This window comes from Salvia miltiorrhiza, chromosome 4 (genome assembly GCF_028751815.1).
Source record: "Salvia miltiorrhiza cultivar Shanhuang (shh) chromosome 4, IMPLAD_Smil_shh, whole genome shotgun sequence".
In the NCBI taxonomy this organism is placed as follows: Eukaryota; Viridiplantae; Streptophyta; class Magnoliopsida; order Lamiales; family Lamiaceae; genus Salvia; species Salvia miltiorrhiza.
The window spans coordinates 35,743,779-35,769,901 of NC_080390.1; the positions used below are offsets into that span (position 1 = coordinate 35,743,779).

At 36.1% G+C, this 26,123-nt stretch overlaps 3 protein-coding genes and 1 long non-coding RNA gene across 4 annotated transcripts; 1 reads left to right on the top strand and 3 right to left on the bottom strand.

Moving 5' to 3' along the window:
• Positions 1-1,964: 1,964 nt before the first annotated feature.
• On the bottom strand, positions 1,965-4,084 carry LOC131021357 (uncharacterized). Its single transcript, XM_057950517.1, has one exon. The coding sequence runs from the start codon at positions 3,949-3,951 to the stop codon at positions 2,035-2,037; it is 1,917 nt and encodes a 638-aa protein (XP_057806500.1). The 5' UTR covers positions 3,952-4,084; the 3' UTR covers positions 1,965-2,034.
• Positions 4,085-6,142: 2,058 nt separating this feature from the next.
• On the bottom strand, positions 6,143-7,105 carry LOC131023365 (cyclin-dependent kinase G-1-like). The gene has a single exon (XM_057952904.1). The coding sequence runs from the start codon at positions 7,055-7,057 to the stop codon at positions 6,143-6,145; it is 915 nt and encodes a 304-aa protein (XP_057808887.1). The 5' UTR covers positions 7,058-7,105.
• A 4,191-nt stretch (positions 7,106-11,296) lies between these two features.
• LOC131021358 (uncharacterized) lies at positions 11,297-12,081 on the bottom strand. The gene is made up of 3 exons (XR_009100924.1): positions 11,972-12,081; positions 11,779-11,875; positions 11,297-11,627 (listed from the first exon to the last, which is right to left on the bottom strand). It is a non-coding gene; the product is annotated as an uncharacterized LOC131021358 (long non-coding RNA).
• A 13,097-nt stretch (positions 12,082-25,178) lies between these two features.
• LOC131021359 (mitochondrial import receptor subunit TOM7-1-like) lies at positions 25,179-25,728 on the top strand. The gene has a single exon (XM_057950518.1). It carries the CDS (start codon positions 25,296-25,298, stop codon positions 25,530-25,532), a length of 237 nt encoding a protein of 78 aa, XP_057806501.1. The 5' UTR covers positions 25,179-25,295; the 3' UTR covers positions 25,533-25,728.
• The last annotated feature ends 395 nt before the right edge of the window (positions 25,729-26,123 follow it).

Consider the following 26,123-nt stretch of genomic DNA (forward strand, 5'->3'; position numbering starts at 1 on the left):
ATGTTCTCAGTATTTGTGAAATCACAGCAAAAAAAAATCAGATCCCCTTCTCAGTTTTGCACCTCTCATGTCATTTTAACAAATAACTCTAAAGTTTGTCATTTTTTGTATTTTCTAAAGTTAATGCCAGCTTTACAAATGATTTCAATGTTCATGTTATTTTTCAATAATATTTTTAAAAATTAGGGCTATTTTTAGAAATGACTCCAAAGTTTAGGCCACAAACTATAAGGGTGTGTTTGAAAACTAAGTTGAAATAAGTTCATCTACACAAACCCAATGAAACGTAACTTGGTTGGGCTTGTTATGTTATATAGGTTGTGAATTTGGTAGAACCTCTGAAAAACCATGAAAATAGATGCCCAGTGTTTGGTATCCAAAACTAATACCAAGTTAAGAGAATGAAATGACCAAAATACCTAGAGATCTTATGGAATATTATGATGAGATATTTGATCTGAAGCCAATTTTCCCAGAGATGCACTCATATGGAAGAAGCATCAAACCCCAAATTTTCGACAACAACAGCAATTCTTCATCAAATTCCACTGCAACAGTCCTAAAATTGATCTCTTTTGAGAGCTCAAATTCACCACAAATGGATCAAAGCTCCATAAATCTTGACTACTCTCTAACCTCCGAAATCATAAATTTCTCGTCTTATACAAAGGATGATTTCAGCAGCAACGACGAATACTACCCTCGCTCACATAAAATGATTAATTCTTATGCAACAACAAGAACTCCCTCACAAGTCGTGGATCACGTCGTTGCCGAGAGAAAGAGGAGAAAAAATATAAGCCAACTCTTCACCAATCTCTCCAAAATCGTGTCGGGCCTCAAAAAGTTTGGACTTTTTTCAACCAATTTTGATTGAAGCAGTGTCATGCGCGCCATGGAGAAGAAGACAACCGCCGTGGAAATCGAACTATTCTCTCTCTTTCTCTCTGGTCGTGAAGAAGAAGAAGAATTAAATCCACGACGACCCTTTCTAAAGAAGAAGCCACTCTCGATTCTCTCTCTCTCTCTCTCTCTCTCTCTCTCTCTCTCTCTCTCTCTCTCTCTCTCTCTTCCGATCAGTGCACATTCGTGAACAAGCAACCCCCTCTCGATGCATCTCAATGCCTCACTCAATTTCTCAACCAAGCAATCCTCTCAACCAATTTTCCTTGCTCCCAAACCTCAAAATCGAAAATAGCCTTAGTTCCCTTGCCCAAATTTAATATTGCCGTCGCTGCAACTATTGACAGCCAGCGAACGTCAATGAGGAACGACGATGTCGGCTAGGGCATGGTGGTGGTGATGGTGATGGGAATTGGGGGCAATTGTGTGAACAAAAAAAACTAACAAGACTTACTGTAGCTTTGAGCTTCACAAACCGAGGGTGACCCCCAATTGTAATTCCTATGAGGAACAATGATTTAGCCCTGGGCCAGCGTCCAACTACAGGCATTCCGCTTAATTTCACTTGCTTATCAAACATAAAAAAATATCTAGTTAAACACCTAATAAGCCCTTAACTTACCTATCAAACTGGGCCTAATTATTCCAATTTAATATGTGCGTTAGAAAGAGAAATGGGACTAATTAAGGATGACATCTTCTGTCCGACAATTTAGTGTGTCACATCGTGTCTTATTTTTAATTTTTCTATTTTATAATTATTTATTGTAAAAATAAAATATAATAAAATCTAATTAATATTTATCACTAAAAATTAGTAAACTTTAAAAAGATTATACTATCATTATTTGAATTAATTAATCCAAATAATTAATTATTCATTCAAATAAATATAAAAATTTAATTATAAGCTCTAAATGGATGAAAAAATTCTTGTTAATTATTTTTTATTATACTAAAATAAATAAATTAAAATTAAAAAAAATAAAATTTATAATAAATGACTAGTGGGACACGGTGGAACAGATGGTCCCATCCGGACTGATTATATATCTCAGGAATATTGAAATTACTATTTTTATTCATTCGATGAGATCCTATATGAAAACATCAATATTTACATAAATCGAATTAATCTAAGACAACCAACTTGTGATACTCTTTCCTAGAAATCGCAGCTTCCATTACAGCCTCCGGATCCATTACTCCACCCTCTTCAAGAAACAAAGTCATCAAATTCTTGGAGTAGCCGCTCACCAGCGCCACCCCCGGCTCGTTCGCCGGCACCGGCGTCGCCTTCGAATCCCTCAAATTCCAAAACACAATCTCCGGCACACATTCTCCGTATCCCTTCTCTCTGTATTTCCTCACGATCGCCTCATAATCCGTCTCCCACGGATTCATTGAAGCCTCATCGAATTCCATATCGCTGAACACAAACAGCCTCTTTATCATCTCCTCCGCCTTCAACTTCCCCTTCACGGCCACTTTCAGTATCACATCAAACACCTTCTGGAAATCTGTGTTCCCTCCCCACTCCATTCTCCTAACAAACTCAGTCTTCTCTTTCAAGCTTTCCCCTCTCACTCTCTGGAGCTGTGGGCTTTCGCTGAAGGTGATGAGCTTCCCCTTCCATGGCTTCTCGCTCAGCTCCGACACCAGAACTCCTAGCGCCACCGACACCTCCATCGGGATCCCAGACATACTCCCGGAGACATCACAGACTGCAAGGCAATTGCTCAGTTTCCCCTTCTTCGCCACGTCCTCCACCATTCTCTTCCACTGAAGCTCCGCCACTTTGGCGGTGCCACTGTCTTCATCATCATCGAGAGAGGCGATGATCTGATGAGGAAGCAACGCGCCAGCTGCAATCTTTGCTTGGCCGGACTCCACTCTATCAAGGTACTCGCGAAATCTTTCCTCGTCGTGCTTGAGGAACTTACTCGTGTATGTTTTCATAGCCACAGACGCCACTCTGTTGTAAGGCAGAGAGCCCCAATCATTGGCGCCGATATACACCTCCGGCAGCTCCAGCGCCCTCCGCAGCGGCACCAGCACCTCCTTCCTCAGCCTATCCCTCACGCGATACGCGTAATGCGCCTCCTCCACGCCTTGATACTCTGCATATTCTGCCCTCGGAAACACCTTCTTCGCCACGGTTTCGCACAGCAGCGTTATTCTATCGAACGACGAATCAAGAGAGGGGCACCATTTCGCGGCGAGGCTGATCTTGTTCAATTTCCCAGATTTCAACATCTCCATATCCGATCTCAAACCCTGCGCGAATAGATCAGAGATTCGGTCATGCAAGAGCTTAAATTTGGGATCCTCATTATACCTCTTCACAACTCTCTTCGCCTTTTTCAGTCTCTTCTCTTCGCGGGTTTGCCCCGTTTCCACACATTTCCTACCCTCAGTCAACTGTGTCTTCAAACATCTCCTCATCCTTAACAAATGTGTTGTTCTGGTACAAAAATTCCTCCGCCGCTTCATCTCCTTCTTAAATTTCTTCGCCTCCGTCAACTCCTTATTTACTCTCCCCCACTGCTCCTTGGCCGATTTCCAAGCTTTCCACTTCTCCCCCGTCTCTTTCGCAGATTCTCGCGCCTTGGGCCCTTCTAGAATCCGGAAAAGGATCTCCAGCAAATCTTTCATGTAGCCGAAATCCGTGAAAGCGGCCACGTTGGCGGCTAGGGTTTTGGGGTGGCAATCGTGCAGCCACAGCGCGGCTGTGTAGAACCCTTCTTTGTCGGATTTTCCGGTGCCTCTGACTCCTCGGAGATTGCAGACAAGCTTCAGGGCCTTCAATGGGTCGTGAGCCCACGCGAGCCGCAGGCGGTTGATCAAGGTTTCCGGTGGCGTGTCGGGGACGACGTGGAAGAAGAAATCCAGACAGGGATTGCCCGTCGATAGAAATGTCGGAGAAAGATTTTCGGTGAGGCCCATTGGAGGGCTTTCACCGATTAGAGCTTTCTTGAAATTTAAGACGCATACATGTATGGAGGATTGTGGGTAGATCTCAGGTGGCCCGACGAGAAGAGCAGCCATGATTGTTAGAGAGGAGATTGGTCGTGTTTGTGATGGAAAGAGGTGATTGCGAATATGTTACTGAAATTAATGAGTGAATCAAGCTTTCTTTTGTAGCGGCGCAAACTTGGATGCTACGCACCTCATTTAATTTTGGGACTGTTTCCTAGTATAACGGACTGAATCAGTCGTATTACAAATTAGGGTTTTATCTAATTATTTTATTTTTTATGTATCCGTAGCCTTCAAGTTTCTGTTTTTATGTATATGAAATATTTGTGGCGATTTTTGTGAGGCGGTGGGGATCTTGTGCAACGCCCAATTCGACCGGGTTACCAATTTACAAATCCGGCCCAATCTCATCCGGGTGTCATCGGACAGTCGGGCTAAATTCGTTCAATAAATTTTATAATTATTAATTTTTTTAATATTATAAAAATTTAAATAAACTAAAATCAATCTAAATAATAATTATAAACAAAATAAAAATATAAATCATACTACAAATAACTTACTAAAATTATAAACTAAAATCTAAAATTGATTCATGCGTTTACTAATAGCTTATGAAATATAAAAGCTATTAACACTTTAGTAAAATATAAAAGTTCCTATAAATATAAAAGCTCAGTTATTTGCAAATTAACACTACAATGTTGGGACAATTAAGGTGGAAAAAAATGGTGAAAAAAAAATAGTGAAATTACAATTAAGAATCGACCGAATTAAATTATAAGCAAAACAATTGTTTCAAAAATATATATAAAAAAAAAGTAAGCAAAACCTTGGCAGATTATATTTTGCCTTAAATATGCGCATTAAAGAACATGTAAAATGTAAAAATTAGAAAGGATAAATTAGGGTTTATTAGTAATAGAAATATAGAATATCTTTAAAAAAAATTAAAAAAATTGGGCGGGCCTTTTGGCCCGAAAACCACAAACTTTTTAGCCCTAAAGTCCGGTCGGCCCGGCGGGCTGATTGGGCGGGCTTTTCAGGCTCAGATTTTTTTTCGGGCCTCTATTTTATAGAGCCCAAATCCAACCCTAAATACGGGCGGTCCGGGCCGATTTTGCCAGCTCTAGTTAACTCCTTCTTCTTTGATTTCTATATGTACCAAGTAGTTCCTCCAAATTTGTTGAAAGGTCCAAAATTAAACGAACCCTCTCCAAATACTTCATCTATTTTAGTCTGTTTCATAATTTTATATTCATTTTTTCTTTTAGTAAATTAAAAATAGATAATTTTTAGTATCAATTTTTCTATTTTAATCTGTCCCACAATTTTGTATTTATTTCTATTTTTAATAAAAGTAAGTGGAACCTTTACTTTACTTTATCATTATAACACTCTCATAAATGTGGGACCCTTATTCCACTCACAAGTCACAACACACCCAATTACTACTTCAGTCCCAACGAAGTTGAGTCGTAATCCTTTTTGGGTCGTCCCAACGAAGTTGAGTCGTTTCCCTTTTTGGATTAAATTAAAGTTACTTTTTTCATTCACTCTCTCTTTCATGATATTTTTTCATTCACTTTTACACTAAACATCAGTTTCTTAATCTCGTGTTCAAAAGAAACGCCTCACTTTCGCTGAGACGGAGGGAGTACTTTATTAAAATTCGTGTCATTCTCAAATGAATACTACTAAAAATTGGAATGGAGGGAGTATTAGCGTGCTTATTGATATAGTCTTTGCTTAGATAGAATAACCACAAATTTAAAATATATTTGAGCTATTAAAACTAATTTACCCTTATTAAAAAGAATAAAAATAAATAAAATAAAATTAAGTTGGCAACTTTAAAAGTAACCTATTTAATTTGATATAAGTATTTTACAAAAATACCCTTAATTTGAAGGGAGAAAAAAATACACCCTAACTTTCCACCCATCCCCACCGGCCCGGGGATCTGCGGCACTTGCCCCCACCCAACCAGTGAACAACGGCAATTACAAAAATTCACGATTTTGATCCAATTTTGTGAAATTGAGTGACAGTTCAATTTGCTAAGAAATTAATTACTACTAGTTTCCACAATTATATAGGTCAAAGAATAAGAATGCGACGTAATTAAGCTGATCATTAGTATTGTTAGAAATATTAAAATAGGGAAGATTCGAAATGCTAATGAGACATATTTAAATAGGGAAGATTCGGTATACTTAAAGATGCAATAGCAATAAACAGATGATCGATCTCCCGCAACTCAATCTTGTTGAGCGAACCAAGGGTGTCTGAGAGCGTCGGCGGCTGAAATCCTGCTGTTTGGGTGGTACGCCAAGAGCCTCCCGAGCAGATGAAATCCAGCATGAGTGAGCGGCGCCGCGCCTGACGCAGACATGATGAGAGGCCGCAGAAGGTTGGTCCGGCCGCAGAGGACCTCGCGAATGCAGGTGAGCTGATGAGCATCCGATTGGCCTTGGAAAAGGGGTTGGTCCAACACGAACTCCGCCATGATGCACCCCACCGACCACACGTCGATGGCGCTCGTGTAGCTGCGGCACCCGCCCAGAACCTCCGGCGCCTTGTACCACCTGGTCCCCGCGCCGGCGCTGCACCGCGATCCGAGGCGCGCCGAGAGGCCGAAGTCGCAGATTTTGAGGTCGTAGTTGGCGCCTCCGAAGAGAATGTTGGCCGGCTTGAGATCCCTGTGCACGACGCCGTGGTGGTGGAGGAAGGCGACGCCCCTGAGAATTTCCCGCATGAGGGTCTTGGTTATGGAGAGCGGGAAGGGCTGCTCCATCACCGCCCTCACCCTCTGGAGGTCGTACTCCAAGTACTCCATCACCACGAACACGCGGGCCCCATCCCTCGCCACTTTCTTGAATTCCACTATGTTGGGGTGCCGCGGCAGGGATTTCAGGATGTCCATCTCCATCAGTAGCCCGCCGCCGCCAACCTCCTCCTTCATCGCCACCGTCTCCTTGCTTTTCCTGTCTCGCGCTCTGTACACCACGCCGAAGGCCCCCCGGTTGATCTCCTTCTCAATCTCGTACTCATCAAATAAAGATTTGTAAACCCTAACTTCTTTCTTCAACAAGGGACCCGCCTTCTCCTTGTAAACCCAATCTTCTTTCTCGAACAAGAAGGGGTTCTCGGGAAGCCCCAATTCCGCCATCATCGAACTCGAGAGCTCAAATTAATCTCAAACTAATAATAATAATAATAATAATAATGTGTATTGCTTCTGCAGTTTGGTTACTTTATATATATCGTGTGTCATTGCCTATTCCTACTAGGATTGATCACCGATCGACTTCGAATCCCGCTACAGCTCTAAAACTTTAATTACTTCAGGCTTTTCAATCAAGAAATCGCGTTTTAGTTTGTTTATTTCCATATATAATCTCAATTTGTATCTAATAATAATTATGGTAACTTACTAAAATCTAGTTATTTCTTCTTTACGAAACACTATTGAACTTGGTTTCTGATCTTCTTTACAAATATTTGTTTCCTTGTGTCATGTATCAGTATATTTATTACCATGCTAACCACTATCTATTTGTATCTACTGCCCAGTTCGGGTAAATATAAATATTGGAGTATATTTTAATTGCGTAATTCTCTTGTATATTTGTACATGTTAAACCTCAAATTATATTTACTTTATCAAAAATATTTTGAATTATAAACATATTTTTTAAAATATATTAAACTATTAGGTCTAATGTCCGTGTCTATTTTTCGGTTTCCGGAAGCATAATGTAGATTGCCAGATGCTACCGTGTAATTATATTTTATTGTATTAAGTGACATAACACAAAAAACACGATGTCGTTTTGTGCCATGTCAGTTCATTCAAATCGCGTTGAAGGTCAGTTTATCCAACATCAACTTAATTTTTTAAATGATATAGTATAAACAACCTGATTTTGTGTCATGTCAATTAAAATAATAAAATATAAATTACACTATGGCATCCAACGAGCCACGTTATGATTCCGAGGACAGAAAAATGGCCGAGAAACATTTTTAATAGTACAAACTTAAAAGTTTGGGGTTTTTTAAAATATTTCTTATAGTTTGAGACATTTTTTATAAGTAGGTATAGTTTATGATTTAATATGATATTTACCATTTACCATTTTCTGATGCATCTCGCTTTCAAGACCAATAATTAAGTGATATCAGAGCGTCATTGATCTTACTGAATTACTAAAATGATATCAGACGACTTGTTATTGATTGTCTTAAAGTTTCAAGTTAGAAACTTTTCGAGAATCGACCTAAACAAATCTTATCTTTTTATTATAAATATTCCTTTATGTGCACGCATCTCATACTTCAAATATGTTAGGGTGGCTTAGGTGAGCATTCAGATAGTTTGATCTAAAATTGAACCGAACCCATACACTTCGAACCCGAATTATCTGCAAAATTTCAACCTGAACCAAACCGTTTGTAGGGCTAAATCCAAACCAAATCAAACCACAAATTTTCGGTTCGGTTCGGGTTGGCTGAAACTGTTTATCAGTGTTTATCCTCAAACTCAAACATACAATTGTTGTAGAGAGGCAAAGCTGGGGTGTCGCTGGTAGGGTTGTAAACGAGTCAAGCTACTCGTGAGCTATTAGACGTTCGACTCGATAAAAGCTCGATCGGTAATTTAATGAACAACACGTTTAGCTAAACAAGCCAAGCTTGAGCATGACGATACTCGACTCATTAGCTCATGAGCAAGCTCGTTAAGTGATTTATCTTAAAAACATAAGATTATTAATTAAATTTCTTACTATATTTTATATTATAATTAGTAATATTTGGATTAAATATCTAATTGACATCATTTATTTACAAGAAAATAGTAAATATATTACATTATTGTGAATAAAATAACTTAAATATTTGAAAGAAAAAAAAAACTTATGTATTAGGAAAATAATTAATTTTTTTTAAAAAAAATTAATTTAAAAAATTCAATTAGGCTCGGCACAGTATTCGACTCGATTAAAGATCGATCGATAATTAAGCAAACAGCTCGATTAGCTAAACGAGTCTATCTTGAGCAAGACACTATTTGGCTTGACTCGTTGGGGTGTGAATCTTGGGGCACTGACAATTTTTTATTTTTTTGGACCAAAGTTTTCAAATTTGCTTTTTTTTTTGTGTGTTTGTTTTGCATGTGTGTTTTCTTGATTTAATTTATAAAAATATATAATAAATATTTTTAAATACTTTTTATTTTTTTTATGTACTATCAATTAATGTAATTTTAATTATTATTTATAATTCTAAAGTTGATTTATTTTATTATAGTAGATAATTAAAATATAGAATTTTAAATTATATATAACCACAATATGTAAATAATAATTCCTCCGTCCCTAAAATAAGTTCATCTTTTTCCTTTTTGGGCGTCCCCAAATAAGTTCCTCTTTCTTTCTTTCCATTTTTGGGCAACTACCCCACCACTAATAATACTTTATTTATTTTTACTTTTCACTTTTTCACCGCTCTTAATACTAATTATAACACTTTTTCACCTTTTCACCACTCTCAATACTAATTATACTATAATATTTTTATCTCCACTATCAATACACTTTACCATTTTTCCTTAAAACTCGTGCCGTCCCCAAGGAGGAACTTATTTTGGGGACAGGGGGAGTAGTATATAATAATGCTAATAAAATTAATTGGGGATATATATATATATATATATATATATATATATATATATATGGGTGGGCTACTGTGAGAACACATCTTAAAATAAGAAATAAGAGCAATTTTCAATGTATGAATTTTATGTGGAACACGTATGAATTCGCTGAATAAAGGTATGAATTGTGAAAAATAAATTTTTGCTACCTTTGGGATTCGAACTCAGGACCATAAATCCATCCAATAGGGTTACGAATCAACCGTAGATCTTGATGATCTAATGGCTGAAAATAATTCTTATTTTATATCTTAAGAAGTGTACTTATTTTAATGTAGTGTGTATTATAGTGGAACCCTCTAAAAGTTAGAAACTAGTTTATTGTTGAAGTAGAAGTTAGAAAAAAAAAATAGGTGAATTTCTAAAGCTGATGTGACACTAATATAGCATTTTAAAAGCTAAAATTCTAGTTCATTATTGTAGGCACCCGTATATTCTTCTGAACATGTTTACTACTCTTTAGATGAGCATTACATGCAAGAATTTTTTTTCGATCGTTCAAGATTGAATATTCACTATCAAGCTACTGAAGATATGTTGAGTCATAATCGGACAAAACACTTTGAAATACAACAATTCAAACAAATCATTCATTGTTGCGTCGTTGAATAGTTGAATCAACAAAGTGACACTACTAGAAAAACGCTCATAGATAACGGATTTTATCCGTTATCTATGAGCAAAAAAAGCGTTGTGTATAGTGGTGTTATCTATTATAGGTGTCATACACAACGGTTTAAAAACCGTTATCTATGAAGGGAAAAGATAACAGTACAACCACACATACATAACGGTTATAAAACCGTTATCTATGAAGGGAATAGATAACAGTATAACCACACATACATAACGGTTATAAAACCGTTATCTATATTCATTATACATAACGGTTTTTCGACTGTTATGTATTATAATTTATCCGTTATCTATTCCATAATATATATTTTTTCATATTATAGTTAACAGTTTTTTATACTTTTTATAACGGTTTAAACCGTTATCTTTGTAAGAAAAAGATAACGGTTTTCGACTGTTATGTATTAGAATTAATCCGTTATCTATTATATAATATTTCTTTTTTCTCATAACATAGTTAACAGTTTTTTATACTTTTTATAACGGTTTAAACCGTTATCTTTGTAAGGAAAAGATAACGGTTTTCGACTGTTATGTATTAGAATTAATCCGTTATCTATTATATAATATTTCTTTTTTCTCATAACATAGTTAACAGTTTTTTATACTTTTTATAACGGTTTAAACCGTTATCTTTGTAAGATATAGATAACGGTTTTCGACTGTTATGTATTAGAATTAATCCGTTATCTATTATATAATATTTCTTTTTTCTCATAACATAGTTAACAGTTTTTTATACTTTTTATAACGGTTTAAACCGTTATCTTTGTAAGATATAGATAACGGTTTTATATTGTGATACATAACACTTACATCCGTTATCTATGACTTTCATTCATAACGGTTTGTCTCCACATACATAACGGATTATTTTCGTTATTGTTATCATACATAACGGTTACTAACCGTTATGTATGACCTTTAATTTTTGTTGTCTATTTTATCATAGATAACAGTTTTGCATGTAATAGATGACAGTTTTCTGCATATTTTTTATATATTCTCAATTTTGCTTTTTATTTATATCTAAAACTCAAAAGAAAAAAATTCAAATAATAAAATAACATTGAGAACATAATATTAACATTCAGAAGTTGCAAAAACAATCATCAAAGATTCAAAAGTAAGATCTGTTAATCTACAGGGCAAAATGCAGTCCAATACATGAGTAATTTAAAGCAACGAGGCCAGACAAAATGCAGTTCAAGACGACAAGGTCAGCATTCTCCGAGTTCGAGTAGAAGAAACTAATATTTTCAGTTCATAAAGCACATATACCACAAGTCAAGAGATCTATACGGTTATCCATCCATGTTGTAGTCTTCTTGTTGTAAATAAGGATTGTAGTTCCCGGGAACTTCTATCTTTCCTATCATCTGCTCCATTCCTGCATAATACCAACTTCATGCAGTCAAAATGTGAAATTTTTATGCAAATAAAACATTAAGTTAAAGGATTTCATGAATGTAAATGCAACAGCTTTCAATTATCCATAGCTTCCACCTAAGAAAATTTACATTAACATATCGCTATCATACCTAAAGTTCAAGCAAACACATGCTTTATCACAAAAGTTGCCCATTCCTCACGAATATCATCGATTTCAGCTTCGGTGTATGTCTTAACATTCTTAAACTGTAAAAAGAAATACGTACATAAATATATTTTACGAATAATTACAAAAGTTCTATTAGAAAGTTAAATGATGAAGAGTATAATATATATAGTTACCATCGATGATAGAGACGTGTAGGCATTAAGTTCATAGCGTGTTATGATCTCTTTCATGAACTTGATGACATAAAATCCACATTGAGATGCATCAGGCTGGATAGGACCCTATCAAGATTCAAGAATCCGAAAAAGAGCAGTCAATAAGTGGCAGTTTACCCCTTCATATGCATGATTTTCAGCCAACAAGAGCAGCCAATAAGTGGCAGTTTACAGTTCACATATATGCTAGGGAACTTGGCAATAACAAACATAATTAAGTTGTAATAGCCATAAATAGAAAATTATACCTACCTTAACCACTTCCCAACTTGCTGTTTTCTTGAATTTTTTTCCCTTGCGTGCATTCACAATATTCATCGCACTTGAAATCAAAGGCAACCAGAAATTTCATATTAGCTATAAAAATCAATAACAGAAATGATTAGTTAAAGTGTGTAAGACTTACGTGTCAACGACGAGTTTCCATGGGGTATCTTTATTCCGATGACAAATTGGATCCATCAAAGAGACACGATCTTTCTCAAGATCAATGATTGTCAGAATCCAATGCCCACTATTTTATAAAAAAAATTGGATTAGTAGGCGAAAACATATACCACACTAACTACTAACTTAACATTTTCACTTACCCCACGTTGCAAGGAACGAGTACCAGCTGATTTGATAAAGCCTGAAGTAACCTGTCTGCTAGTTTGCGGGCTCTTGTCTCGGTTGAGTCTTGTCGATTATGAGATACAGTAAATGGATTCACAAACATAAACCTCCCAAGACTTCCCTCTGTCTTCATCTTTCCATAAGAATGGCTGTCAACAAATCATTTCAGACTTAGATAAGAAATCCCGATTATAAATGATAGTAGCTTAATAAGATATTTACCAAATGTATGCGATAATGCTGTTCCCTGTAATCGGTTCCAGATTACAAAAGGGAATCACATCATCCTTCAAGAGAATCCAAACGCTTAGATCTTGCCCAAACATTTCAAAGTCTATTGGAAGACGTATTCCTTCACCCGCGAATGACTTCTCCATCATACAATATAGTGCTACTAATGACGAAGGCAATGATGACAAATTCTTCACCGCGGACTCTTTCAAAATCTTTTTTCCACGTGTCTTCTTATCAGGTTTCTAAATACACAACACATTATATGTTAGGTATTAATTAATACTAAAAGGCTGCTAGAAAGAATTAAAATTACCTCAATTGATTTCTCCACCACCAAATGAGTAGGCCATGCTACATGGGTTCCTAATGCATTTCCCACTGTAACCATGTCATCTGAAATAGATTTGGGTAATCGTGCATTATCATCAACAACCTCATCAATCGCCACACGTAAGCAGTCTTTAGGAAAGGGAGATCCGTGAAGGACATCTCCAGCAACCATGACCGTTCCGTAAGCTACAAGTTTTTTGGATCCGTCTTCAAGTAATTTAACCACCTTCCCCTACATCAATTAGAAAGGAAGAAAAGACCAAAAATAGATGAAAGGAAGAAAAGACCAAAAATATTTTTCAAAAGTATTCACATAATACCTCCAACCCAACTGATTTTTCAACCACCTCAATGTCTTCATCGTTTTCAACCACCTTCATGTCTTCATCGTTTTCAATCTTTTTTCCACGTGTCTTCTTATCAGGTCTCTAAACACACAACACAATATATGTTAGAAGTATTAATTAATATTAATAGGCTGCTAGAAAGAATTAAAAATTACCCAACTGATTTTTCAACCACCTTGATGTCTTCATCATTTTCAACCACCTTCATGTCTTCATCCTTTTCAATCTTTTTTCCACATGTCTTTTTATCAGGTTTCTAAATACACAACACATGATATGTTAGAAGTATTTTAGAATCGACAATTGTGCTTCCTAAATGAGCACTCCCTGGACAAGGTCAGTAATGTATACCATTAGCAACAACAATTATTTTAACAAACATGTAAAAATAACTATATAATCATTAGGTGCTAAAAAATAAATAAATATTGCAAAACTCATACCAAACTACATATTAGCATTGTCAACCCAAATAACATCACAGTCTTCACGCACACATGGTGGTTCATTTTCATCTGACGCATTGTTTGAATCAACTACAGGCACTGTGCTTGAAAAACCTTGGAGTTGGACAGAAATGTCTCCCATATTATCACGATTGACTTCTTCAGTGTATCGTTTGTTGGGACTAGCAAGAACTACAGACCATGCTTCATCCTCAGGATCTTGAATGTAGAACACTTGTTTAGCTTGATTACCCAATATAAATGAATCTGTCTTGTACCCTAATTTATTCAAATTCACTAAGGTAAAGCCAGAATCATCCACTCTTACGCCACTTTTGTTGTCTACCCAACTACACTTAAATACTACAACACGGAATGCAGTGTAATCAAGCTCCCATATTTCCTCAATTCTTCCATAAAATAACATGTCACAAACAATTGGATTTTTATCTTTCGAACTAGCAACTTGCATAACACTTGCATGTATGCTAACTCCAGAATTTTGAGCCACTCTAAAATCATCACGGTTTTTTGTATTAAAAACAAACCATCAATAGTGTAACTAGCATATTGTGTTACACGTTTGCTAGGCCCAAAAGATAGAAATCTCAATCTAGAGTCGATAGCTGTATTTGCAACCTACAAACAAGTTAAAGAATAATATAAGTTAATTTTTTATAACATAAACAGTAATAATTTCCAATAGAGTACTTACTTGCTCACGCATCCAAGTAATAAAAAGCCTATTGTGTTCCTCTTGAAGCCATTTCTTTATCTTAGCTTTCTTAGGAAACATTGTTGTCAAATGTGCCATGTGAGCCCTATAGAAGTTATTGGATTTAGAGTGATCTGACCTTTGTTCACTAAGTTGAAAAATGAAATTAATAGTTCAAGCTTACTCAATATAGGGATCAATATCGGCATCGTTTGTTAGCACATAACGATGAGCTTGCTCCCATTCTTCATCACTGATTACTTTTACTGTAGCTCTTGATGAAGACTCTGTCAGGTTGTCCTTCAGATTAGAAGATGGGATCCCTATAGTGTATGTATTGGCTAAGTATTCCGAGCAATATTCAACAGCCTCTTCTACAATATATGACTCGGCAATACACCCTTCTGGTCGATGACGATTGCGTACATACCCCTTCAAAATTTTCATGTATCTCTCAAAAGGATACATCCATCTATACCACACCGGACCACACAATTTAACTTCACGCACAAGATGTACAGTTAAATGTACCATGATGTCAAAAAATGAAGGTGTGAAGTATTTCTCAAGCAGGCACAAAGTTGTCACTATGTCTTTTTGAATTACTTCCAACCTAGGCACATCTATCTCTTTATTGCATATATCATTGAAAAAGTGACACAACCTAGTAATGGCAATCCTCACATGCTTAGGCAAAACACCACGAATAGCTATTGGAAGCAATTGCTGCATCAATACATGGCAATCATGTGATTTTAATCCACTAAGTTTCAGATCCTTCATGGATACGAGCTTACTAATGTTTGAAGAATATCCATCGGGAAACTTCATTCCAAGAAATGAAGTACAGACTTTGCGCTTCTCCTCTTTAGTAAGTGTATAACATGCAGGCGGCAAACATGTCTTCTTCCCAACCACAGTTGGTGCTAACTCATTTCTCACACACATGTGTACCAAATCCATTCTCGCAGCAACTCCATCCTTCGTTTTCCCAGGAATATCCAACAATGTACCGATTAGACTTTCTAGAACATTTTTTTCAATGTGCATCACATCGAGTATGTGACGAACATGTAAATATTGCCAATACTCTAACTCATAGAAAATTGACTTTTTCTTGAAACATGAGTTGCCTACGGAAGGACCAACTGACTCTTTTGTCTCATTTTGCTCTTTTTTATCCTTTTTCTTTCTCTTCTTAGAATTCACTTCATCTGATATTTTTCTGCCCTTTGTTTTTCCCCACACACAATTGCATGCTTGCATTCTTTCATAAACTTCTGTGCCACTTAGAGGTTTTGGGGCAGCCCGCAACTCTTGTACGCCGTCAAACGCTTTCTTCTGCCTTCGGTATGGATGGGATTCAGGTAAAAATTGTCGGTGTCCTGTATAAGATACTTTTCTACTGTACGGTAGCCATTTAGAATGAGTTTGATCTGCACAAATCGGGCATGCTTTATACCCTTTAACAGAACACCCAGACAAGTTTCCATAGGCAGGAAAATCATTGATTGTCCATAATAGAACCGATCTAAGTGTGAAGCTTTGAGAACGATGTGCGTCATATGCTTGGATGCCTATCTCCCATAACTCTTTCAAGTCATCAATTAGGGGTGCCAAGTATACATCAATATCATTCCCGGGTTGCTTGGGACCAGAAATCAATAGAGTTAGCATCATAAATCTTCTCTTCATGCATAACCACGGAGGAAGGTTGTACGTGACAAGTACAACAGGCCAACAACTATAGTTAGAATTCATCATATTGTGTGGATTCATACCATCTGTTGCTAAAGCTAATCTAAGATTTCTGGGTTCGTTGCCGAAATCGGGCCATTTGTTGTCTACTAATCTCCAAGCCGGTGCATCAGCTGGATGACGCAACTTACCGTCACGCTTTCTTTCATCTGCATGCCAAACTAGCTCTTTCGCAATTTCCCGAGTACGAAACATTCTTCTGAATCTTGGTATTGGAGGAAAATACCACAGAACTTTTGACGGCACTCCAGGCATAGCCTTACCTTTCTTATTCACCTTCCATCTTGACATCCCACATGTAGGGCAATCACTTGAATCTAAATACTCCTTCCGATATAAAATACAATCGTTGGGGCAGGCATGAATCTTGTCATAATCTAACCCTAGGGTGCTTAAGGTTTTCTTTGCATCGTACAAAGAAAAAGGCATGGAATTGGTTTCAGGGAGCATTTCTTTTACCAATTTCAATAGATCATTGAAACTACTATCACTCCAACCATGTTTCGCCTTCAAATTGTACAATTTAATAGTGGCAGATAGCTTGGTAAATTGACTACAACCAGGATATAGAGGTTTTTCAGCGTCTTCAAGCAACGTCTGAAAATGGGTTGGGTTATTTTCATAGACATCATACGCATCGTGAATCATATCTATTGGTTCCTCAACACTACATCTCGTATCCCCTTGTCCAACCCGATTAGTATCATGTGTTGATAGAGATGATGTCTGCCCTTCACCATGCCATACCCACTTCTTATATGTCATGTCCATACCATTCATTATTATATGACCCTTTACGACAATACGTTTATACTTCCTAGTGTTAGCACACTTTGCACAAGGACAAGAGATTAAGTTAGCATCACAACCACTTTGGACTGCAAAATTCAAAAAAGCTTCAACTCCGTCCTCATACTCTTGTGATAATCTATTCTTTGACATCCATAATTTATTCATTTTTATCAATTCCGTAAGTAACCACGCAATGTACCTAAATAGTGGCAGTTTATCAAATAATTAATTAGTAACCACATAATAAACCTATACAGTAGTGTATGTAATAATTAGTAACTGTTAAATTATTTTATTTAAGATTCTCCAGTTGTACTTCAAATATCATATTTAGTTAATTGGATTTATATCTAGAATCTGTCTCGGATTTAATTGGCCATCAGTCAACTGATATAATTCGTATCTAATGCTAATATGATTTTAAGTCTTAATAGAAAAATAATACTCCTATCAACGGGAAAGTTACTGTTTCTAACTTTCTAGTATTGTGACTCAGATTTGTGATGGAAGTGTAATTAGTTCAGTTATAAATATTGCACAGATATTTGTTGTGCAGTACAAAACTGGTAGTTGAGAGATACTAATACTATTAAGTACTAAGATTTGATTTGGTTCTGTTAATAATCACATTCCATGTGTTTCCTCTCTCGTTTCAAAGTATATATTTTGCTATTTTTAGCAGATTTATCTGCTAGCCCACAACACCATATTTTACAATCTATAGCATGTTCATGATAAATGTTCAAACTAAACTAAAGTGTAAGCATCAAAACACACAGCACAAACACACATAGCACATAGAATCGGCTCCAAGCCATCACCACAGCAACAAATGGAATGGAACGAGCCATTCCCCAACCTACTCTCCATATCGACTACCTAGATACATGCTTATCTATGATATTCATGCATAACCATGGCTGCCAGTTGAGCCATGGTGCAAAACTAAGAGCACCTAGATTCCTTCTAAAATCTATATAAGGTATTTACATAACCATGGCTGCCAGTTGAGCCATGGTGCAAAACTAAAAGCAAGAGGATATAAAACTCACCTTCAAGCTTATCTCTTTGTCAATCTCTCTATCACCGTGTGCTTTCAAACCTAAAACAACATAAATGTAAATGATAAACCTATCACAAGATCAAAAGGAAAGTTGTTCAAAAATTTTAAGGATTCTCCATTCTTAGGAAGTTTAATTATCACACATAATGATTTTTGAAGATGCGAAAGTTCTGTTGGGCTTCACATGAAACGTCAACAAACACACACAAACTGGGGAGGAAGTGGGGAAGGTGAAAGCCACACCCCATAGGAGGGGAATGCATGTAATTTGTTAACATGATTAAACTGAATAAAAGTTTTTACAGATCCATAACCTTTCACATTATACTGAACCTCTGAAATATATGAAGAAAACACATATAAGAAAGGTAAAGTTTCCAGTAATACCTTTTCTGTCCGGCAGTTAGGGTCACAACTATGGTTTATAAAGCGGCCCAAATCCCCTTTAGCACATGCATCAATTACCTGAAGCATAAGTAACATATGCATCAAATTCCAACAGAACATGATAACCAAATATCATCAAGCATGGTAAAGGTGCTGAATTGCATACAGCCATGTAGGTAGCTTTTAAATATAAATAAAAATTGCAATAGCAGACATATATGATGACTGGAGTTCTGTTAGCATTGTTGCCCATCAATGTCTTTGTTTTCTTACTTAACTCAGAGGATGACTTGATTAATTGAGTATGCTAAGTGATATGTAAGTATCAAATGAATATCATTGTTGGTGACTTTATATTCTACATTTCTACTTACGGATATTGCCTTGTAAATATTGTCTTGATATTTCAGTTTATTAGGCACTTTTCAGTATTTTGGGAGCAACAAATTGGAATTTAGTTAGTTTAATTGAAAATCATGTAGTTATTTTCTTATTCTTAGATAAACTGCAGAGCACCTCTCAGAATATGTGGGTAACATTATTGTGTCTGAACTTGGAAATTATCACTTAGATGAGTTATTTTCAGGTCGTGTATGTATAATGTCATATGCACTCAGTGAGCTGCACATAAGGACCAAATGGCTAATTGATGGCCAATAAGGACCTGGGCCTGCCTAAGTAGGATTAGAAGGGGGGCAATCTTGCTAATCTATTTTTTAATATGGGCACTCTGGTTGATATTAATCATCGAAGAGTTTCATTCAGGCTGAAGGGATGTTAGCTTAGAAGTCTTACATCACTGGTCGCTGCTACTTTTGCCCCTTTTCCCAGGTTTATGTTGACAATGCTGAGAATTATACATATGATGATGAAGTGCTTAAGAAAAGGAATTTGCAGATTGCAGAAACAACAATATGCATCTCCGTTGTAATTGGAATATGCACTTTGTCATCAATAGAAAAGGATACTAGAGGATATCATAAATCAAATCAACTTTGGAGCAAAAATAAAGAATGTAAACATACAAATAAAGCCCTAGTTCAATCGAGACTTATTAATTTCACAATTAAAAAGCCCTAGTTCAATCGAACCTGGAATTGCTGGCGGCGGCGCAACGAAAAGCGGAAGGGCGGGCGACGGCGACCAGATGTTGAGAGCAGATGAAAGGCGGCGCCTCGGCGAGCAGGGGTGGCGGCGCAACAGGCAGAGGAAGGGCGAACGGCCGTCCTCCTTTTGCAGAAGTCAGCTTCCCCCTTTTGCGGACGTCAGCTTCTCTATTTCCTGAACGACGGCGACCAGATGTTGAGAGCAGATGAAGGGCGGCGCCTCGGCGAGCAGGGGTGGCGGCGCAACAGGCAGAGGAAGGCCGAACGGCGGTCCTCCGTTTGCAGACGAACGAAAATTTTGAGGAACCAAACTTGCACACGAACGAAAATTTTGAGGAACCAAACTTGCAGACGAACGAAAATTGCAAAGGAATGAAAAATTCAGCGCGGGATCGAAGGTGTTAGGCGCGAAAATTTTTAGGATCGAAGGTGAAATAACCTAAGGCAAAATCTATTCCTTTTTTCCTTTTCTTTTTTTTCACTTTTAATATTCAATTTTTGGTATTTAGATTTTATATAAGTATTACTTAATGATAAAACAAAAAAATGTTATAATTTTTTTATTTTTCAAAGTCTATATCTAGGAATAAATTCAGATTTTAGGATAAACAATTTATATGTTATTTTTTAATATAATATAATATAATTTTAAAAAAATTAATAAAAAAAAATTAATAAAAAAAAATTATACACAACAGTTTTTAGATACGCTCAAAGATAACGGTTTCAAAACCGTTGTAAATGACTCTTATACATAACGGTTCTTTAACGTTATGAATAAACCGTTATAAAAGATGGTCATAGATAACGGTTACATAACGGTTTTGTAAACCGTTATGTATGCAACTAATAGATAACGCAAAAACATAACGGTTTTTCAAAAACCGTTATCTATGGATATAGACAACAGTACATAGATAACGGATTTTTTCAAAACCGTTATCTATTCCTAAAAGTGCGCTCATAGATAACGGTTTTTGAAAAAAACCGTTATCTATGTACTGTTATGTATGTAAACTTTTGTAGTAGTGTGAATTCATTGATGACAAAAGAGAGATAAATAGCTCTATCAAACTTAAAAGTACACTTCCAACGAGGACCGATCCTTCAAGCAGGCCTAAGGGGCAAAGGACCTAGGGCCCCTAAATTTAGGGACCTCAAAAATAAAAATAAAAGTTCATTAGTATTAATCCTAAAAAAAACTTCTCTTATGCTAATTGATCTCTCTCTCTCTCTATAACTTTTTACTATTAGAATCAATGTTTCACAATTTTAAATTTTGCTATTAGTTTTCTAACTTAATCTCTTATATCTGTAACTCACTAGAGGCCTGGGTAACAAAGAGAAGATGTGTACGAACGAGATATATAGCAACAAGAAGAAGGAAAATGATTGAATAGAGGAACTCCTTAACATTTGGCGATCTCGAATTTGTCGATATCAATGGTGACTCATTATTAATTTAGATGAATCATTTGTTCAGACAGAAGAAGATTATGGAAACACTTACTCGAAATCTAGCTGTGGAAACATTTACTTCTTAAGACATGCAATTCGTAGTTGATGATTTCGCCGCTTCTGCTCCCCAATTTAGCATTTGTGAGCGGCTTTCGCTTCTCTGCTCAAAGGATGGTTTGCGACCCGCTTCATCAAAGCATGTTTTTGGACGTAATCATTCTTCACCATCTACTATGTTTCAATAAATGATGGATTAACGATTTTATGCTGAACATGAGGTATTAGAAAAGTTTGATCTTAAAGAAGTTATTGATGATTTTACTTCTCAAAGTGCTAGAAGAACTAAATTATTTCAATAAATATTTGATCATTCTCGAGTCTACAATTGGAGAATTCTCAATCAAGTTATCAACTATGTACCGAGATACGAAAAGATAAAGAAAATAAGATATGGTAACCTTTTAAAATCTAGTTATTTCTTCTTTACGAAACACAATTGTACTTGGTTTCTCTACTTCATTTGTTTCCTTGTATTAAGTACATCAATATATTATTATCATGCTAAGCACAATCTATGTTAGGTTTTGTTTTGTAGACCGGATAAGTCTATGATAGAGTAGCAATTTGGGTTTAACCTATTGTACGTTTGGCATCGTAGATACCTATTTAATTTGGAGGTCTGTGTTGAAGTCCGGTCCAAATTCACTATTCCCCCTTAGATAACAAATTGTGTTTACCCCCTCTGACTATTAACTGGTCTTCCAACAGTAACCAAGATAACAAAAGTCTTTTACCAAATTACCCTCTCAATTGTTTACAACCATCTTTCGCGCAATTCATTTGGATTGTGACAGCGACGGTGTGGAGGGGAAGTGCAACGTGTGTGCTTGTGTGTGTTGCAGGTGGTGAGGGTGGTTGTAATGGCGGCAAATGTGGGGTTGGGGGTGGCGCTGGGGAAGGCAATGAAATGATCGGACTGAAGGGGCGACATGGATATTTCTTGGGGAAGGAGAAGCCCCTATGGCAGCGACAACGACCATTGGAGGCTGCACTGGAGGGAGGGGGTTGTGTTGGGTATTTGGTCGGAGAGAGAAGCTATTGTTGTGGCTGGGTGGGGTGGGTGTTAGGGAATAAGATAGGAGTGGAGCTGAGAATTTGGGGTGGGGGAGGGGCAGCTAGCAGATTATTTTCACTGAGTTTTTTTTTAATTTAAATTTATCAATTAATTTAATACTCTTTAATCTTTATGTCCCAATATTGTTGGCTCGTCTTCCTTTTTTAGCTGTCTCAGGTAACATGGCTCGTTTTCTTTTTGGGCCATAATTAGGAATGAATTAGTTACTTAATTAACGAAAGTATTAAACCCTACATTCTATCCTAATTAATTTTCACCCCTCAATTCTATCTCATTTCAGTGGCTCCATCTCTCATCTCTCCCTCACATTTCTCTCACATTTCAGCGGCTCTCTCAACCGCTGTCATGCCTCCACCAAAGGCATGTCAGCCCGACAAAAGCAAAGGCCCAGTGGCGCGACAGAACGGAGGCGAAACCCTCTCTCTACTCTGCCCTCCTCCGTCTCACATCCCTTCACTGCCTCCACCATCTCCACCCAAACAGATTTTTGATTTTTGCAATTTTGATTTTGAAGTTTTGATTTTTACTAAGCATCAACCAGCCATTATTTTTCGCCTCTTTAAATCTCCACTAACCATCAACGAAACGGAGAAACCGAAACAGATCTGACTTAGCATCAAACAAAACAAATCTGACTTGATGTGCGTGTGTATGTTATGCTAAACTCTTTTGTGTATGTGTCCATTGCTAAATCTCTTTTAGGGAGTATTTAGCAGCAGCGGCGCGAGGACCATTGCTAAATCTCTTTTGTGTGTGTGATTGTTCTGCCAGAAAGAAAAGATCAAGACATGTATGTGTGCTTTGCAAGATAGAAGGGAGAGAAGAGATTTGGGGAGGATTTGTGTGTATTCGTCGGACTGAGAAGAGTCACCGACGGTGAAAGAAAGAAATGGAAAAGCTTACTTTGATTAACAATTATTGAAAGTAATTAAAAATAACACTAAATATGTAGGTCACACTTATTTTTCCTTAATTATGGTATCCTAAATACTCGTGCCCAAAAGAAACGAGCCATTAATATTGGGACAGAGGAAGTATAAGATTAGAATGGTAATTTGATTAGTTAATTTGTCAGACACAAATTTAATAAATGTTAAGTGTGTGTGTTATGAGTGGAGAACGTGGTACAATTTTATGAGTGAAGTGGAGAAATAATGGTGGACTTTATTAGTAAAGTTGTAAGAAAGTGGCCAATAAAATCTAGCTCAAATGACAAAGTTGAGACATCTAAAGACTCTATTTTATGAGAGATTTGGATTCAATCTCGCATGTGTGTGGTGTAAGTTTCTCACCTTTGTGTGGGTAGTGGTCCCGTCTGCATGCGATTGTTTTCCCACCTTTCATGGGTAGTGGTCCCGCCTGTGTGCGATTATTTTCCTACCTTTCTGTGGTGTAGAGGTCCCGCATGCGTGAAATATATTAGTGGTGGAACAGAAAAAGTATATTTTTATTATCATATAGTAATAAATAAATTAATATTTATTTTTATATGAAAACATTCTTCTACATTGCATATGTGTGAATACAAGTGGTACTTTAACCCTAAGGGCATGTTTGTTTGTTAGGAAAGTAATGTGAATTGTGATTGTTATTCCTAGAAAAATGATTTCGTGGAAAATGAATCCTAATAGATTCATTCTCCAGTGTTTGGAAATACCAAAAATAATTTTTAGGATTCTTGATTTGTATAATTAAATAAATATAATTTATCATTATATATATAAGAATTAAATTGAAATTTAATCTTTATAATAAATTTCACTAATTAATTTTTTTAGTAACAACAAACTATTATTAAGGTTAATTATATGATTTATAATTCTAAAATTAAATTCAAATTTTCTTACATAATAATAATAATAATAATAATAATAATAATAATAATAATAATAATAATAATAATAATAATAATAATAATAATAATAATGTACGGCATAAAGTATGATTTATAGTTTTAAAAAAATAAATTAAGATTTTCTAATAAAGTATGATTCATAGTTCTAATAATTAAATTATAATTTGCTTAAAATAAATTATGAACTAATTAATAAATTAAATAATACTCCCTCCGTCCCATGAAGCATGACACACTTCTTTTTGGCACGAGAATTAAGAAATTGATATTTTGTGTGTTAAGTGTGGTAGGTGAAAAAGTGAAAATGTGAATAAAAGGTAAATTTTTTGCTATTTTTAGAAACGTGTTATACTTCGTGGGACAGACCAAAAAGAAAACTGTGTCATACTTCGTGGGATGGAGGGAGTAATAATAATAATAATAATAATAATAATAATAATAATAATAATAATAATAATAATAATAATAATAATATAAAGTTAATTCATAGTTATGAGAATTAAATTATAATTTGCTTAAAATATTTATGAACTAATAATAATAATAATAATAATAATAATAATAATAATAATAATAATAATAATACAAAACATTAAATACCTACTAAATAAAAATTAGTATAATTTACATTTTATAAAATAATACAAATAAGTAAGAATCCTAGAATGAGGAAAAAGAATACCTAAGAAAAGCTAAGGATTAAGAATCCTGGAAAGTTGCACTACTTTTCTTATTTTCAGAATTCTTATTGCTTTCCTTGACTGATAAAAAATTAACCAAACACATAAATTTAATATTTTGAAATCAGATTACTTTTCCATGTCAGAATCCGCGTCAAACAAATGGCTCCTAAGATATAACTATATAGAGTAGTAGTAAATAGTTCTAGCCTTCTAGGGCATTCCAATTCTCTATATAAACCCTTAATTGTAACATTAACGCAGAAGCAGAGTATCCCAAAAAAAGTTATAGCCGATTGCCGCAGCTGCAAATTGGCCCCCCAATCTGAGCCCTAAAACTCAAAAATCTTACCGATCACAGATGGCTTCGAGGGTGTCTCTGAAGGCCGGGAAAGGAAAGGTCGTCAGGAAATCCGCGGCGGCGGACGAAGAGGAGAGTTCGGTGGCGGCGGCGGGGAAGTTCGTCAAGGAGTGGAGCACCTGGGCCATGAAGAAGGCCAAAGTCGTCACTCATTACGGCTTCATCCCGTTGGTTATCATCATCGGCATGAACTCGGAGCCCAAACCATCTCTCTCTCAGCTCCTCAGCCCCGTATGAGAACAATTGCGATTTGGGTATTCTAATGTTGGATTTGCCCTCCCTGTTTTCCTTCTTCGCTGTTATGTCTATCAGCCGACTTCACGATTAGCTACTAGTTTATACGTTTTGTTATTAGTTTCGGGTATTTATGCACCTTTTTATTGATGGTTATATGCTGTTAGTAAATCAAATTTATTTTGGTTACTGATTTCAATCCTTGATGCTTTAATAATGTTGAATGTGGATCGGCATGAGAATAATATCCAGATTATTGCTGATTTTTCTTGATTAGTCTGTTTGATTTTACATACTGAGTCAAATATTTTTTTGTGAAATCTAACATCTTCAGTTGGCTGCAAGCAACACATGTTGTGGCTACATGTTTTATTACTTCCCATAGATAAATATGCATGCATAAATGCCTACAGACCTAATAGTATCTTGCATTTTCTGAAAGCTTGATATTGGGTTTATTGGTAGGTCGTGCTTGGTGTTGAGTTAATTACACTTTGTGACTTGTTCTTAGATTATAGTTGGATGTGTCTAGTCCAGCCCTAGTATCAGCAGTTGACGTTTCATCTACATGATATCTCACTTGACATAGTTGTA